This window comes from Orcinus orca, chromosome 12 (genome assembly GCF_937001465.1).
Source record: "Orcinus orca chromosome 12, mOrcOrc1.1, whole genome shotgun sequence".
Taxonomy (NCBI): domain Eukaryota; kingdom Metazoa; phylum Chordata; class Mammalia; order Artiodactyla; family Delphinidae; genus Orcinus; species Orcinus orca.
In genome coordinates, this window is record NC_064570.1 from 57,821,870 (window position 1) to 57,835,339 (window position 13,470).

At 45.8% G+C, this 13,470-nt stretch overlaps 2 protein-coding genes across 10 annotated transcripts in view; both read left to right on the plus strand.

The window, feature by feature from the left end:
• COQ3 (coenzyme Q3, methyltransferase) overlaps positions 1-3,447 on the plus strand; it is a 34,166-nt gene extending 30,719 nt beyond the window's left edge. The window contains exon 8 of the mRNA XM_033418789.2: positions 3,344-3,447. Coding sequence (XP_033274680.2) covers positions 3,344-3,417 — 74 coding nt within the window. The 3' untranslated portion in view covers positions 3,418-3,447. The remainder of the gene's footprint in view (positions 1-3,343) is intronic.
• Positions 3,350-13,470, plus strand: part of FAXC (failed axon connections homolog, metaxin like GST domain containing) — an 88,242-nt gene continuing 78,121 nt past the window's right edge. For 6 of the 9 annotated variants that reach the window (XR_007470412.1, XR_007470413.1, XR_007470414.1 and 3 more), the window contains exon 1: positions 7,594-8,217. Coding sequence is in view for 4 of the 9 variants with exons in the window: in XM_049695142.1 (XP_049551099.1) it covers positions 7,808-8,217 (410 nt within the window). In the remaining 5 variants the exon portion in view is untranslated. Of the gene's footprint in view, positions 3,443-7,593; positions 8,218-8,270; positions 8,815-13,470 lie in introns of those variants that run through there. The other 3 variants (XM_033418787.2, XM_004264793.3, XM_004264792.3) reach the window with 3 other exon arrangements.

Genomic DNA, 13,470 nt, shown 5'->3' on the forward strand with positions numbered 1-13,470 from the left:
TTTCTGCCGAGAATGTCCCATAGCTTTCATCAGAGTCTCAAAAGTTTCATGACCCCCAAAAAAGGTTAAAGGTGACTATAGTTAAAGTACTGCAGTAGGGAAATATAGTCTTTACTTGACAGAATATGTCAGGAAAAGAAAAATACGGTCACTCTGTCTTCTGCTTATATTTTGTAAAAGTGAACATGAAGGGTGTCACTAGCTGTGAAAGGTGAAAACTGGATCATGATTTAAATTGCCTCTTTTTGGTCATTCTTTTGATATTAAATTGAAGAGACATTCTGGGATTCTGTTTTTAGACTTAGTTTTGTCAGGATGGGATGGTAGAAGTCTAGATTAATTAACAATCAGATTTATGCAACGTTTAAAGAATTTCAACTCATTAAAAAAAAAGGATTGATTTTATTATTTATGTATTTATTTATTTTTTGGTCGCGCCCTTGGCAGTGAAAGCACAGAGTCCTAACCACTGGACCGCCAGGGAATTCCCAAAAGATTGATTTTAAATAGAGATAAATAGTTGGATTAGCCACCTAGGTAGCAGGCTAGGTGGGTGGATGGATGAGAAATACGCAACCCAATGTTATCAGAGCCTAAGGGAACTGCCTTGTGCGGTGGGATGTCCCAGCAGCTCTCCTCATCTTCATCTGCCCCCATCCTCACACACACCACCAGGTAGCACCCAGACTCACCGCATAGTAACGAGGGCTTTGCGCTCTCAGGCCTCTGCTTGTTTACCTGAGCACCCACAGACCTGGCAGTTTTGCTCTCGTTTTTCCCTGAGAACCAATCAATGGATGCCGAACCTTAACTCTTCCAGAGGCAAATCTCTCCGTGCTCTTGAGATGACATCTTCCTCTGAGATCAGTCAGTTCAGGCCCAGGTGACTGGCACTCTACAGACCTGCTGGGGCCAAATGTTTTTGACACTCTTGTAGCCTGATAAGGATCCCTGCAATCCCTAATCGTTGCCCAAGATTCAGACACCCACGCTGATTCTTTTCTATAATCACTTCCTAAGACTGTTTCTTGAATTTGTCTTCCCTGACTCAACCTCCCACTTCTCCCTTCTACACTTTTCTGCTGTGACCTCTATAAGCACCAGTTCATGATTTATCAACTACCCTACTTCTCAAGTCTGCATTGAAGTTTCCCTTACTTTCTACCTTAACTGAAACCTGGCTTTCCTCTGAGGATATGATTTCACCTGCAGCCATTCTGAGAGGAAGTTTCATATTGTCTATGAACCTCAGAGTTGCGAGATGGGATTTGAGTCCTTTTCACTCACTGCCATTACTCTTTTTCCTTTTTTTCTGCTTTTTAAAAATTCTTTTACAGAGGTGGGCTCATACTGCATATGAGGTTTTATAAATGTACTGTTTCAAATTTATTTATTTATTTTAGGCCCCGCCATGTGGCATGTGGCACCTGGTTCCCTGACCAGGGATTAAACCCGCACACCCTGCATTGGGAGTGCAGAGTCTTAACCGCTGGACCACCAGGAAAGTCCCGCTGCCATTACTCTTTTTTAATATTTATTCATTTATTTGGCTGTGCCAGGTCTTAGTTGCGGCATGTGGGATCTTTAGTTGCAGCATGCGAACTCTTAGTTGTGCATGTGGGGTGTAGTTCCTTGACCAGGGATCAAACATGGGCCCCCTGCATTGGGAGCGAGGAGTCTTAGCCACTGGACCACTGCCATTACTGCCATTACTCTTGAATAAAAGCTCTCATGTCTCCAAGCCTCAAGTCTAGCTCTCCTAACCTCTACTCCCCGTTTATTGCCAAACTCCACTTCTGGCCACAACCCTCAATCACAGTGTCTTTGTTCTTACCTACGTCTTCCCAGCTTCCTGAGTAACTCCAACGTCTATGTGGATGGTTTGTGCATTACCTCATCAGCAACAGAACCTTGTCTCTAGAGGCTTCTACCATACCTTTATGGTCAACACCTGAGGTTACCTAAGAACATCTGAAACCATAGATTGGAACATCCCACTCAGAGGAGAAGGCCTCTTTGAAACTATGATAGAAAACCAAGAAGCCATAGAAGAAAAAATTGAAAAATAGCAAGCTGGGGAAAATGTTTGCAAACTAATTTACAGAAAAAGAATTCTCTTTCTCAATTAGGACCTCATATAAATCAATGAAAAATACTAATAACCCAGTGAAGAAAATGAACAGTTCGTAGAAAAGTCAATACAAATGCATCTTTCAAAAAAATGTACTCAACCTCACACGTAATAAGAAACACAAATTTAAAACTACGAGACTGCTTTCTCATTGACAATTAGGAAGGATCAAAATATTTAAGAATATGTGTGGTTAGGCTACGTATGAGAAAAGAGACACTTTCAAAACACTTTCAAAACTAAGAGTGTGTATTGCTCTTTATGGAGAACAATATGGCAGCATCTATCACAATTACAATGCATGGCTCTTTCGACCCAGAAATTCCATATATATATATATATATATATATATGTATCTGTGGTATTCTATGAAGAAAGAAAGAAAGAAAGAAAGGAAGGAAGGAAGAAAGAAAAACGAAGAAAGAAAAAGAACGAGAAAGAAAAAAGAAAGAAAGAAGCTTGGAAGTTCTATGTTTAAGATAAAAAAGAAAGTAAGGTGCAGGACAGGCAGTTAAATGATACAATTTGTGTAAAAATAAATAGAAAATGCTTTTATAATGCATAGAATATCTCTGGGAATAAACATGGAAGCTGATGGTTGTATTTGTCTCCGGGGAGGGGTCTGGGGAACAGTTAGGAGGAGACTGTATCCTTTAGCGTCCCAGCAGGAAACTGAAGGCACATGCAAACTGGATATTTTGAGGACCATTTAATAAAAGGACTATTTACAAAAATGCAGAACCCCAGCTCTAGCAACAGCAGGAAGCCATTGCCAGCCCTCTGGCTGAAGGAGAAATGTGTGGACTTAGTTCCTGAAACCCACAGAGGGAGCCACGTGAAGAGAGACACAGCATGGGGCAACTCTGCAGGAAAAGATACTAAGGATTTGTCATCCCTTCCTTACTCCCCTCCGGTCCTCTGATCTCCATCACAGGCAAGCTCCACGACGGCAGCTTGGGTACCCACAACCGCTGCTGTCCTTTACGAAGGTCAGCATCTGGGGCAAGGAGCAGGGTGCATCCGGAGGTGACATTGGGGGGTGTGTGGGGATATCTGGGTAGAAATTGACTTTTCATTGCATTCTTCTCTGTAGCTTTTGAATTTTGTACTGTGTTTATGTATTAATATCAAAAATAATGCATGTGATCCCTTTTTAAAAAGAATGGAGAAATATTTATTCCCCTCTCTGATGATCAACCTTTGCTTTCACAGCCAAATTCATTGTGGGTGTTTTCTGCACTTACTATCCCACCTTCATTTTTCAAGCCTGGCTTCTGACCCCCTGACACTTGAAAGTGCTCGCCTGCCAAGGTCAGTAATGTCTATGCTGCTGGGCTAAATTTATTTTACTTGACTTGTTAGGAGCATATGATGCAATTGACCCCATCTCACACTTTCTTGAGACGCCCTCTTCCCTTGGCTTCTGCGGCCCTACACCTGTCCGGCTTCCCTCCTGGCCTCTCTTTCCTTCTCAGTTTCCTGGTTGGTCCTATCTTCCTCTGGCTATCCTCTAACTGTGGTGTTCTCAGGGCTCTGTCCTTGGCCCCTGTCTCTTCTCACTTAGCATTCACCCTCACATTCTCATGTCTACCCTTTAATGACCCCCACCTGTCTCATTCCCAGGCCCAAAGCTCTTTTCTAAACCCACACATTCTGTTGCCATCGGGCATCTCCATTTAGGCGTTCAATAGGCTGTTAGGGGTTGAACTGTGTCCCCCTAAAATCCATATGTTGAAGTCCTAATCGTCCAGTACCTAAAAATGTGACTGTATTTGGAGGTAGTGCCTTCAAAGGGATAATTAAGGTAAAATGAGGTCATTAGGGTGGTTGTAATCCAATATGACTGATGCCCTTAGATAAAGAGGAGATTAGGACACAAACGTACAGAGCAAAGACCATGTAAAGACACAGGGAGAAGATGGCCATTAACAAGCTAAGGAGAGAGGCCTTAGAAGAAATCAACCCTGACAACAGCTTGATCTCAGACATCTAGCCTCTAGAACTGTGAGGAAATAAATTTCTGTTATTTAAGCCACCCAGTCCGTGGGTGCAGCCCTAGCACACTAATGCACTGCCCAAGCTAAAAATCTTCCAAACCCTTTCATGACCCACCTTCTTAATTGCCCCTCACTTATCTGAGCCTGGTTATTATTTGAATATCTTTTCTTAGCATCAAGTCAATCTTCAGGAAATGTTTTCTGAGTGTTGCATACTGATTAATAAAATGCCCAAGTCCAGTGGATCAGAAAGTAGATAGGCAAAGTCACCTTATGGTGACAACAAGCTTCCAGCTATAATGTTGGATATCTGGGTAGGGGAGTATTAGATCTCTTCTCCACAAGTCAAGCCAAGAAAGCAGAAGCTTTACAGTAAAATTCAGGGTAACATTTTCAAGTAAACTTTATTTTTTGAATAATACAGAGATATTTTAATAAAATAACATTAAATTTCATTATATAAAACCAGCAATAATGCTAACATCACATCCACCTTTTTAAAAAATATTTATTTGGTTGCTCTGGGTCTTAGTTATGGGAGGCAGGCTTCTTATTTGCGGCAGGCAGGCTCCTTAGTTGTGGCTCCAGGGCTCCTTAGTTGTGGCATGTATGTGGGATCTAGTTCCCTGACCAGGGATCGAACCTGGGCCCTCTGCATGGGGAGCATGGAGTCTTATCCACTGCGCCACCAGTGAACCCCACATCCACTTATTACTACAAGAGCAGGATCTTAAATCTCTTAAGCTATATTTTGAAGCATGAAGTATAACATTCTTGTGAAAATGTTGTCCAGGATAAAAGAAACTTATAAAATATTTTATTCACTTGTTTATGCTCTTTGTGTTGGTTCCTGAAAAAAGGTGCCATGATGTCACTACTCCCCCAGGATACTCCGTCTTCTCCCTCTTCTCCATCTAAGGCCCTACCTCACCTCTCCTGCCCCATGACTTCCGCCCTCAGCTCCTAGAACTTGAGCATCAGATCAGCTTCTCATAAGGCATATGCATTATTCTCTGTTCTAATTGCTTTTCTTGAGTCTTGATTCATTTTCTTTCCATTTCTGATTCTACTGCTGCCCCAACCCTTTTATCTGTGTGTCTAGTGTCCAGACTCAGCAAGAATGGTGACTTAATTGGGTTGGTTAGGAACCATCCAACATGGGGTTCTGTCTCTTTGGGGCAGAGTTTTTGTTTTCTTTTTTCTTGTGTGCTTCATTTTTTTCTTTTTTTTTTCTTTTTAAAACATCTTTATTGGAGTATAATTGCTTTACAATGGTGTGTTAGTTTCTGCTTTATAACAAAGTGAATCAGCTATATGTATACATATATCCCCATATCTCCTCCCTCCTGCATCTCCCTCCCACCCTCCCTATCCCACCCCTCTGGGTGGACACAAAGCACCGAGCTGAACTCCCTGTGCTATGCGGCTGCTTCCCATTAACGAGCTGTTTTACACTGGGTAGTGTATATATGTACATGCCACTCTGGGGCAGAGTTTTTTTTCTTTTGTTTTGTTTTGTTTTGTGGTACGCAGGCCTCTCACTGTTGTGGCCTCTCCCGTTGCGGAGCACAGGCTCCGGAAGCGCAGGCTCAGAGGCCATGGCTCACAGGCCCAGCTGCTCCGCGGCATGTGGGATCTTCCCAGACCAGGGCATGAACCCGTGTCCCCTGCATCGGCGGGCGGACTCTCAACCACTGCGCCACCAGGGAAGCCCTGGGGCAGAGTTTTTGATGCCCCTCATAAGCTAGTATTCTAGACCACTGATAATCAAAGTGTGGTCTGGCTTCACCTGGAAGCTTGTTAGAAATGCAGAATCTCAGACCTCACCCCAGAACTTCTGAGTCAGAAATTGCATGTGAACAAGATCCCCAGTGATTTGTATACACAGTGATGTTTGAGAAACACTGATCTAATTGTCCCTTTTGATCATTGTGGCAGATTCTCAGATGATACGTATACAAAGTTTGGGAAGCACTGATTTATTTGTCCCTTGTCATATCATTATGGCCAGGCTGCAGAGTGACATGACACAGGCATAGCAATATCTGCGTAAAGGAACGGCCTAAATCTACCTTTCTCAAAAGGTGATAGCATAACAGGCAGGCGTTTGAGGCTTTGTAGTCATTGGATTTAGACGTGGTTCAGAAGACTGAGCCACAGACCGATGGCCTAAAGAAGAAATACCATAGACAGCACTCCAGCACTGGTACCTGGGATGAGAGCCATTGTAGGTGGTGGAAAGCCCAAAGGGCTGCTGGTGTGGGACACATGGGGTTTGAATCCTGGCTCTATCATTACCTAGCTCTGGGACTTGAGCTTGTTAACTTACCTCTCTGAGCCTCAGTTTTCTCATTTGTAAAATAGGGATGCCAATAGTTATTTAACACAGATTGTTTTGGCAAGTTACTGAAAAATGTATCATCACTAGACAGGCAGGTGTTCAATAAATATTAGCCCCTTCCTTTTTTTTTTTTTCTCTTGTAATACCTCAATAGTTAGTAAAACAAGTTTCTTGAAAAAATAAAAATAACAAGATGCCTCTAGCTTGGAGCTAATGTCATGGTTATGACGCCAAGGCTTTCAGAATTGGCTGTGGTGGTGGTAGGGGTGGAGTAAAGACGCTCACTCTGGCTCCCCAGGTCTTCATACCATCTCACTAGGTCCTCATGGCTGGACCTAGACACTCAGGCCAATAATTAGGTACAAACGGATATTCTTTAAATACTGGCTCAACATTTAAATGGAGCATAGGCGGATGCCATGGGGGAAGAACAATGGAGGATCCCTGGTGCCAGTGCTTCTTGCCCCCTCCCTGTACAGAGCCTTTAGTTCGGATCCCAAACCTGTCCACTCTGCTTCCTATGCGGCCTCCTGCTCTCTCTCCCCGGAAGACAGTCTGGTGACCACCTCTGCCTCTCCAGCAGGCCCTTGGGTTCCACTCCTTGCAACCTGCCCGTGGAAGGTTCACTTCCAACCGCATGCTCTGCTTCTTGCTGAGAGGTCCCATAAGCGTCTGCAGGGGTGTTTGAGACCCCTCATGTGCTGGTGCTTGGGCGCCAGCCTGGCTGCCCTTATCTGGTGGGGGCTGGCACCGCGCCCCACGTTATTAGCTGTATGACCGCCCTCATTGCCTGTTCTAAGGGGCTGGGGCGGCAGGGGAAGTACAAGGGCGTGTCCCCCTTCACTCCAATGTCGGCTCTCTCACGCAAACGCGTGGAGACTTCCTATATCCATCCTTTCACCTTAAGAGTAATAACCGCCGCCCCCCCCACCCCGCCACTTGAATTTTTTTTCAATTCCGTCAAACGATTTTAAACTATCCATGCTCTTGCTAAAATTTGTGTGTACATCATACACTTGTATGAAGCACGGCCCTATTCTTTGTACGTAGGAACTATTAAAAATGATGTTAAAGGGAAGAAAATTGATCACACAAACACACACATCCACGTTTGACAGATTTTCTGCACCGAAAAGGAAAGGAAAAACAACAGCAACACTCCACATTCCCTGAGTTCCCTGGTAATGATTTCCAAGGGGAAAGACTAGGACTTGGGCTGCGTCTGTCGGAGGGGAAGTCGCTCTAGAGTACATTTTTGTTGTTATTTATCAAACCAGACATCCCTCCGTGGGCACACTGCCGAGACTTAGGTAACTGTGTAATGTGATAAGTGTTTTTATGAGTTATGCAAAGACACAGCGCTTTCCTGACGGCCGGAGCAACGTAATTCGCGACCTTGTCCGGGCCCGGGTTCCCGGCTCGCGCTGGGCGGTGTCTCTGCCCGAGCTCCGCGCGGCCGCAGGTGAGTCCTGCGCGCGCCCCGCTTTCGCGCCTGCGGGAGGGGCTGGAGCGGAGGCGGAGGACTGGCCGGGGGTGGCGGTGGGGGACGGAGATCCGGGCCCGACTGCAGCTTCCTCCGGGGGGAGCCGCATTTCCAGCCACGTCCGCAGCCCTGCCCTCGCGCGCCGAGCCGTTCCCGGCCGTGCCGCCTGGAGGCGCGGAGCCCGCCCGGCTCGCCCAGCCCTGCAGCTCCGGCCGGGGCGGAGGCCGCCGGACCGCGGAGATGCGGGGCGGGGGCAGGGCGCGGGGTAGGTGACTTTATCCCGCCTCTGTTTCCCTGCCCCAGGGAGCAATGACATCACGCGGCCTTCTCCCGGCGCCGACACAAAGAGCGGCGCGGAGAGGCCGCTGCGGGGGGAGCCGGCGGCCGCCGCTGCCGCCCCGGGCCCCGGGGCCCCGCCGGCCAGGCCCGCCGCCCGCGGCCCGCGCCCTCCCTCTTCCTCCGCCGCCGCCTCGGTCGCTGCCGCCCGCGCCGCCCGCACCGCCAGTGCGCCGCTGAGCCAGCGCCCGGCCGCGCCGGCCCCTTCCCATGCGGGCGGCGCGGGCCCTGGGAGGGGCGCCCGCAGCCAGCCGCGCAGCATGCACTGGGGGGTTGGCTTTGCCTCGTCCAGGCCGTGCGTGGTGGATCTGAGCTGGAACCAGAGCGTCTCCTTCTTCGGCTGGTGGGCCGGGTCCGAGGAGCCCTTCTCCTTTTATGGGGACATCATCGCTTTCCCTTTGCAGGATTACGGTGGGATCATGGCAGGGCTGGGCTCCGATCCCTGGTGGAAGAAAACCCTTTACTTGACCGGGGGAGCTTTGCTGGCCGCAGCTGCGTATCTGCTCCACGAACTCCTGGTCATTAGGTGAGCCGGAGAGAGGGCCCCGCGCAGGGGCGCAGAGAGGGACACCTGGCCAGGGCAGGGTTGGCGCGAGAGGGGACCCGTGCCAGCCCCTCGGTCACAACGCCCAAACGCCCGAGTCCTGTCCTTCCCTTTCGCCAGAGGCAGTCCGTGGTCACCTGGCCGTGAGGGGCAGTTTGGAGTTGACAGGAGAATTAAACTGGTAGTGGGAGGGAAAAACACTTGTGTCCCTATCATTCGGTGCTAAACGCAAAAATTCTCCGGGCTGTTATGGAGCATAATAGTCTGATCTTAACTGCAGTGTGTTTGCAACAATAGAATTAGGTCCTGCAGAAATACTAAGTTACATTTTTATACAATGCCCTATTTGTTTATAGATAATAATGCTGGGATATTAACCACTAACCTTATCTTTTACTTAAAGGTTAGTTCTCCACTGTCCATCCCCAAGTGTCAACATCATCAAAAGGCTGAAATTGCAAAAGCTTCAGAGACCTCCGGGTCCCTGTTAGGGATGCACAGCGGAGTGTGCAATTTTGATGCAGCCTTAACCCGGTTATGTGCTAATCTGGTATCTAAAGCTAAGCACCAGCTTCAGGTTTAAATACCATTGTTGTGCGAACAGGAGGAGATCCAGAGGACTGAACTAGCACATGGGCCTGCATGGGAGTTGCCCCAGGCCCTAAACAGTTGCCTCTGCCGCCTGCCGCAGAATGTTTACAGGATTGACTTGGAAATACCAGAAAATGGAGGCCCCTGCTGTTGGTACATCCAGCCGGACACGAGATCTTTGTTTGAGTAGAATAACGCCATAGGCTGCCAGGACCAGTGGTTTGGCTAATTGATATGCCAGTTTACGGTTAAAATTTTCATGTGTTTGAGCCCTCTGTCACTGGGGGGAGGACCAGCAAAGAGCAGTTTTCAATAGCTCAGAATGTCCCTCTTGGCCAATATTTTCTAAAGAGTGAGAAAATGTGTCTTCATGTCTTCTTCCCATGGGGGAATCCTACACAATAGGTTTATAAACAAAGACAGTGGTAGGTGACCTTTAACAGGCCTGCAGGGATTCCAAGAGGACACTGTAGCAGCCTAACAGGTATTTTGAATATTTTTAGTCTCCGAGAGAGTGGAAATCATTTAGGTCTGGGGAAATGTATTGTCTTTCATAATTGGGAAGTTTTATTTTAAGCTTATCATTGAATTCTCTCACTTAGCACAGTGTCTTGAATCTAGTTGAACCAAATTAAAAAAATTAAGGGAATTATTTCTCTAGATTATTTTATATATTTTCCAGTTTTAGAACTCTATTTCAAGCTAGGTTTCAAGCCATATGGAAAACGAAAACATTTGTGCAGTGCTTGAAATGGTAACCCAGTTGTTCTGAAATTCATATTCCAGTCCAAAGCCTTTGGAGGATTCCGAACCATGTGGCTTCTCACCAGTCTTCCACTTTGAGGAGGGAGTGAGGCACAGCTTTACAGGACTGAGTCTCAAACTTGCTTAAATGACCTTGCAGAAATGGGGAGGTGGGTGGGGGAGCTCAGAGTTGACCTTGGGAGCAGGCCACGCCCTGGTAGGTGTGGTCTCTGCGCCCAGAAGAGCCCCTTGCCCACTTGGACACTTATTTGAAAAAGTGTTTTTAATCCTTGGTTTATTCACTTTTGTTTCTTGACAGATGTTTACACTGAGTTGGGAAACCCTGTTGTAATGCAAATAATAAACAAATGGCTGCCTGTTTTTGAGCCCTTAATAGGTGGCTCTGCTTAGAAGTGCTTTACCTATGTGATTGCATTTAACCTTCGCAACTGCCAACTGCCTTTGAATGCTTGATCTCCATTTCTTAGTTGAGGAAATTCAGGCTGAGAGAGGTTAAGCAATTCACCCAAGATCCCTTAGTAAGAGTAGTAGGATCCAGATTCAAATCTGAGAATGTGTGTCTGCGGAGCCCACACTTCTACTACTTTCTCCTAACAAGTACCAATTCTGGAATAAGTTTTGATGGCGGAGAGGAAGCGAACTGGGGCATTAGTCTGTAGCACAGACTTGAGTTTTTGACAACCGCTAGGGGCACAGAGGGAATAGGGGAAGAAGACCAAGGAAAATGTGGCGCTGGGATTTGCAGCTACACGATAGAGACCTTCACTTGATGGGACATCTAAGTTTCAATTGTTTGTGTAGTTTAGGCAAAACACAAAACAATCTGAAATACGTGGGATGGAAAATCCATCTTGAAATGGCTACGCTGTCTGAGTTCACTGGCAATCATATTCTTCACCACAGTACTTGGATTTCCTGCTGCGTAGACTTAACCTTAATCTATGGGTACATCTCCAGAGTGGAAAGTAAAGTTGCCAGGTAAGAATTATTTAGGAAGTTTAATTAATGAGTATAATAACCAAAGTAGGTATTTTGGATTTTACTCATATTTTTCCCATCACAGTATTTTTAAAGAAATAGAGTCCCAGCCCTTTACTTTATCCTCCCCTAGTGGAGAGAGCCTTGCAGCTCTCTTTAATTCAGTCCAGCATTTGGAAATCTGTTGTTTGTAAATTGAATGACCCAGGAATGACTTGTTACCCATAGCTTGTTTGTACTTTAGGCACATGGGCTCAGCCTGCCCTAGAAAACTTAGGGAATCAGAGCAGCCCATGGGTCATGTGATCTCTATAAACTAACAGCCCATCGGCCGTACACAGAGGCATGGTCATCTGTGATATCCTTCACCATGGGCGTAGGGGTTAGTCTTGCTGCTTGACAGGTGTTCTCTTAGACAGTCCTCACTATAAGGGCACTTTATAAAATGTAGCTGTCCAGATTACCTGCTTCTCTGGTCTTAAATTACAGAGAGAGCTTCCTGACCTGGAGGGAGGGCTCTAGAGCCAGATTGGGTTCAAATTCACTCTGCCTTTAACCAGCCATGTAACCTTGGACCTGAGAGTAAGCTTGGTTACTCAGTTTTCTCATCTGTGAAATGGAAATAATAATAGTAGCCTTCCTCACAGAGGTGATTGCATGAGTTAACACATGTGAAATGCTTAGCCAGAGTTCGACGTTATAGTAAGCATTCAATAAAAGATGGCCATCATTAATTATTACAGACTTTCATCAGAAAGTTCCAGGCTTGCGTGGTCTGAGTCAAACCAGCTACTTTAATAACATTAACTGAGGTACTGCCCACTTTTGTTGTAGTCGAAGTGCTTAAGAGCTTGGGAACTAGCGTTATGAACAACTTGATCTTAAATTGGTATTCCTTGGGCAAGTTATTTAACCTCTCTGAGCTTCAGTTTCCTTGTCTACTGTAAAATATAAGTATGATATAATATTCTAAATTTAAACTATAGCAATATCCGCTCTGTAGTGGTACTATCAGAATGAAATAATTTAATATGTATGATGTACACAAAGTCATTGGCATGTGCTGGTCACATCCATTCTTATTATGACATGGCCCAAGTTAACCATCAGAATTAGATTGTTCTGGCCAGTGGAGCAGGGGATTTTACATTTATCTCCTCTCTTTCAGTTCTTAAATTTTTTGCCTGGCTAATTTACATGAAATTACCACTCTGAGTTGAATTACTTGACTGGACAAAGTCAGTTAATTGTCAAAGCTACAGTTTGCACTTCTGAGAAACATAGTCTAAGTGGCATCTTAATTTTAGTATCTGACCTCCCAAACATTTCATCTAAGTGAAAACCTTTGTTTTATAACAAGTATTGTCAGAAGGCAGCAAATATTTTTATTCTTTTGACTAGTATTTTCAAAATTAGTCATTCTTAACTCTGTAAGTGGAAAGGGCGCTCCAGTGGTAAACTTCTCCAAAAGAGTGTGTTTTACTGAATGGAGTTTCTGCAGGAAGTGGGCATCGTTGTGATGATGATATGAAGAGCTTGCCCTTGCTTGCTTGGGTAGAAGGAAGTGTGGGATTACACTAGGAACAGTGTGAAGGAACCAGAGGTTTAGGGAAGGCCAAGGGGGAAGAGTGAGGTTTATCTGACTGGGAAATGGTTGGGTAGAGTGAAAGATGGAAGTTGCAAAAGGTTCCCGAATGTGGTGTATGAGTGCCACTGTGTGGAATGAGATTTTTTAGTTTAAGGGGATAAGACCATGTCTCTTTGAATGAGAATAAAGTCCACCACTTAATGCTTGATAACTCACCAAATGTTTACAGAAATTATCTTATTTAATTCTCGCGATAATTGAGGCAGAATTGGTACTGTCCTCACTTTCCAAATGAGAGAGGAGGAGAGGTCTTGGGTGACGTGGCCAATAGGAAGTAGGGCTTGCACTTGACCCCAGGTATCCATAAGTGGTATCCAGCGTTTGATCTCCTACATGGTGGCTATTGAAAAACTCTACCAGGGAAGTCCTCACCACCCAGAAAAGTAGCCAAAGGAAAAGATAGATGTGTGGCTGAGACAGAAGAAAGGGAAAAGGCAGGGGTACTGGGATATATGCTGTGTGGTGAAAGTGGGGAACCTGTGAAGGTAGAGGAAGAGAGCACCAGAAGCCAGGTTCCTCGGCACCACAGGTGAAAGGTCAGGTGAGGGCATGGAGAGTTTGGAAGAGGGACCAGAATATACAGAGCCTCAGATTCCCTGCAGACTTGAGTCGTGGCAGAGCAAATCTGCACTGTTATTCCGAGGTCCTGTGGATGA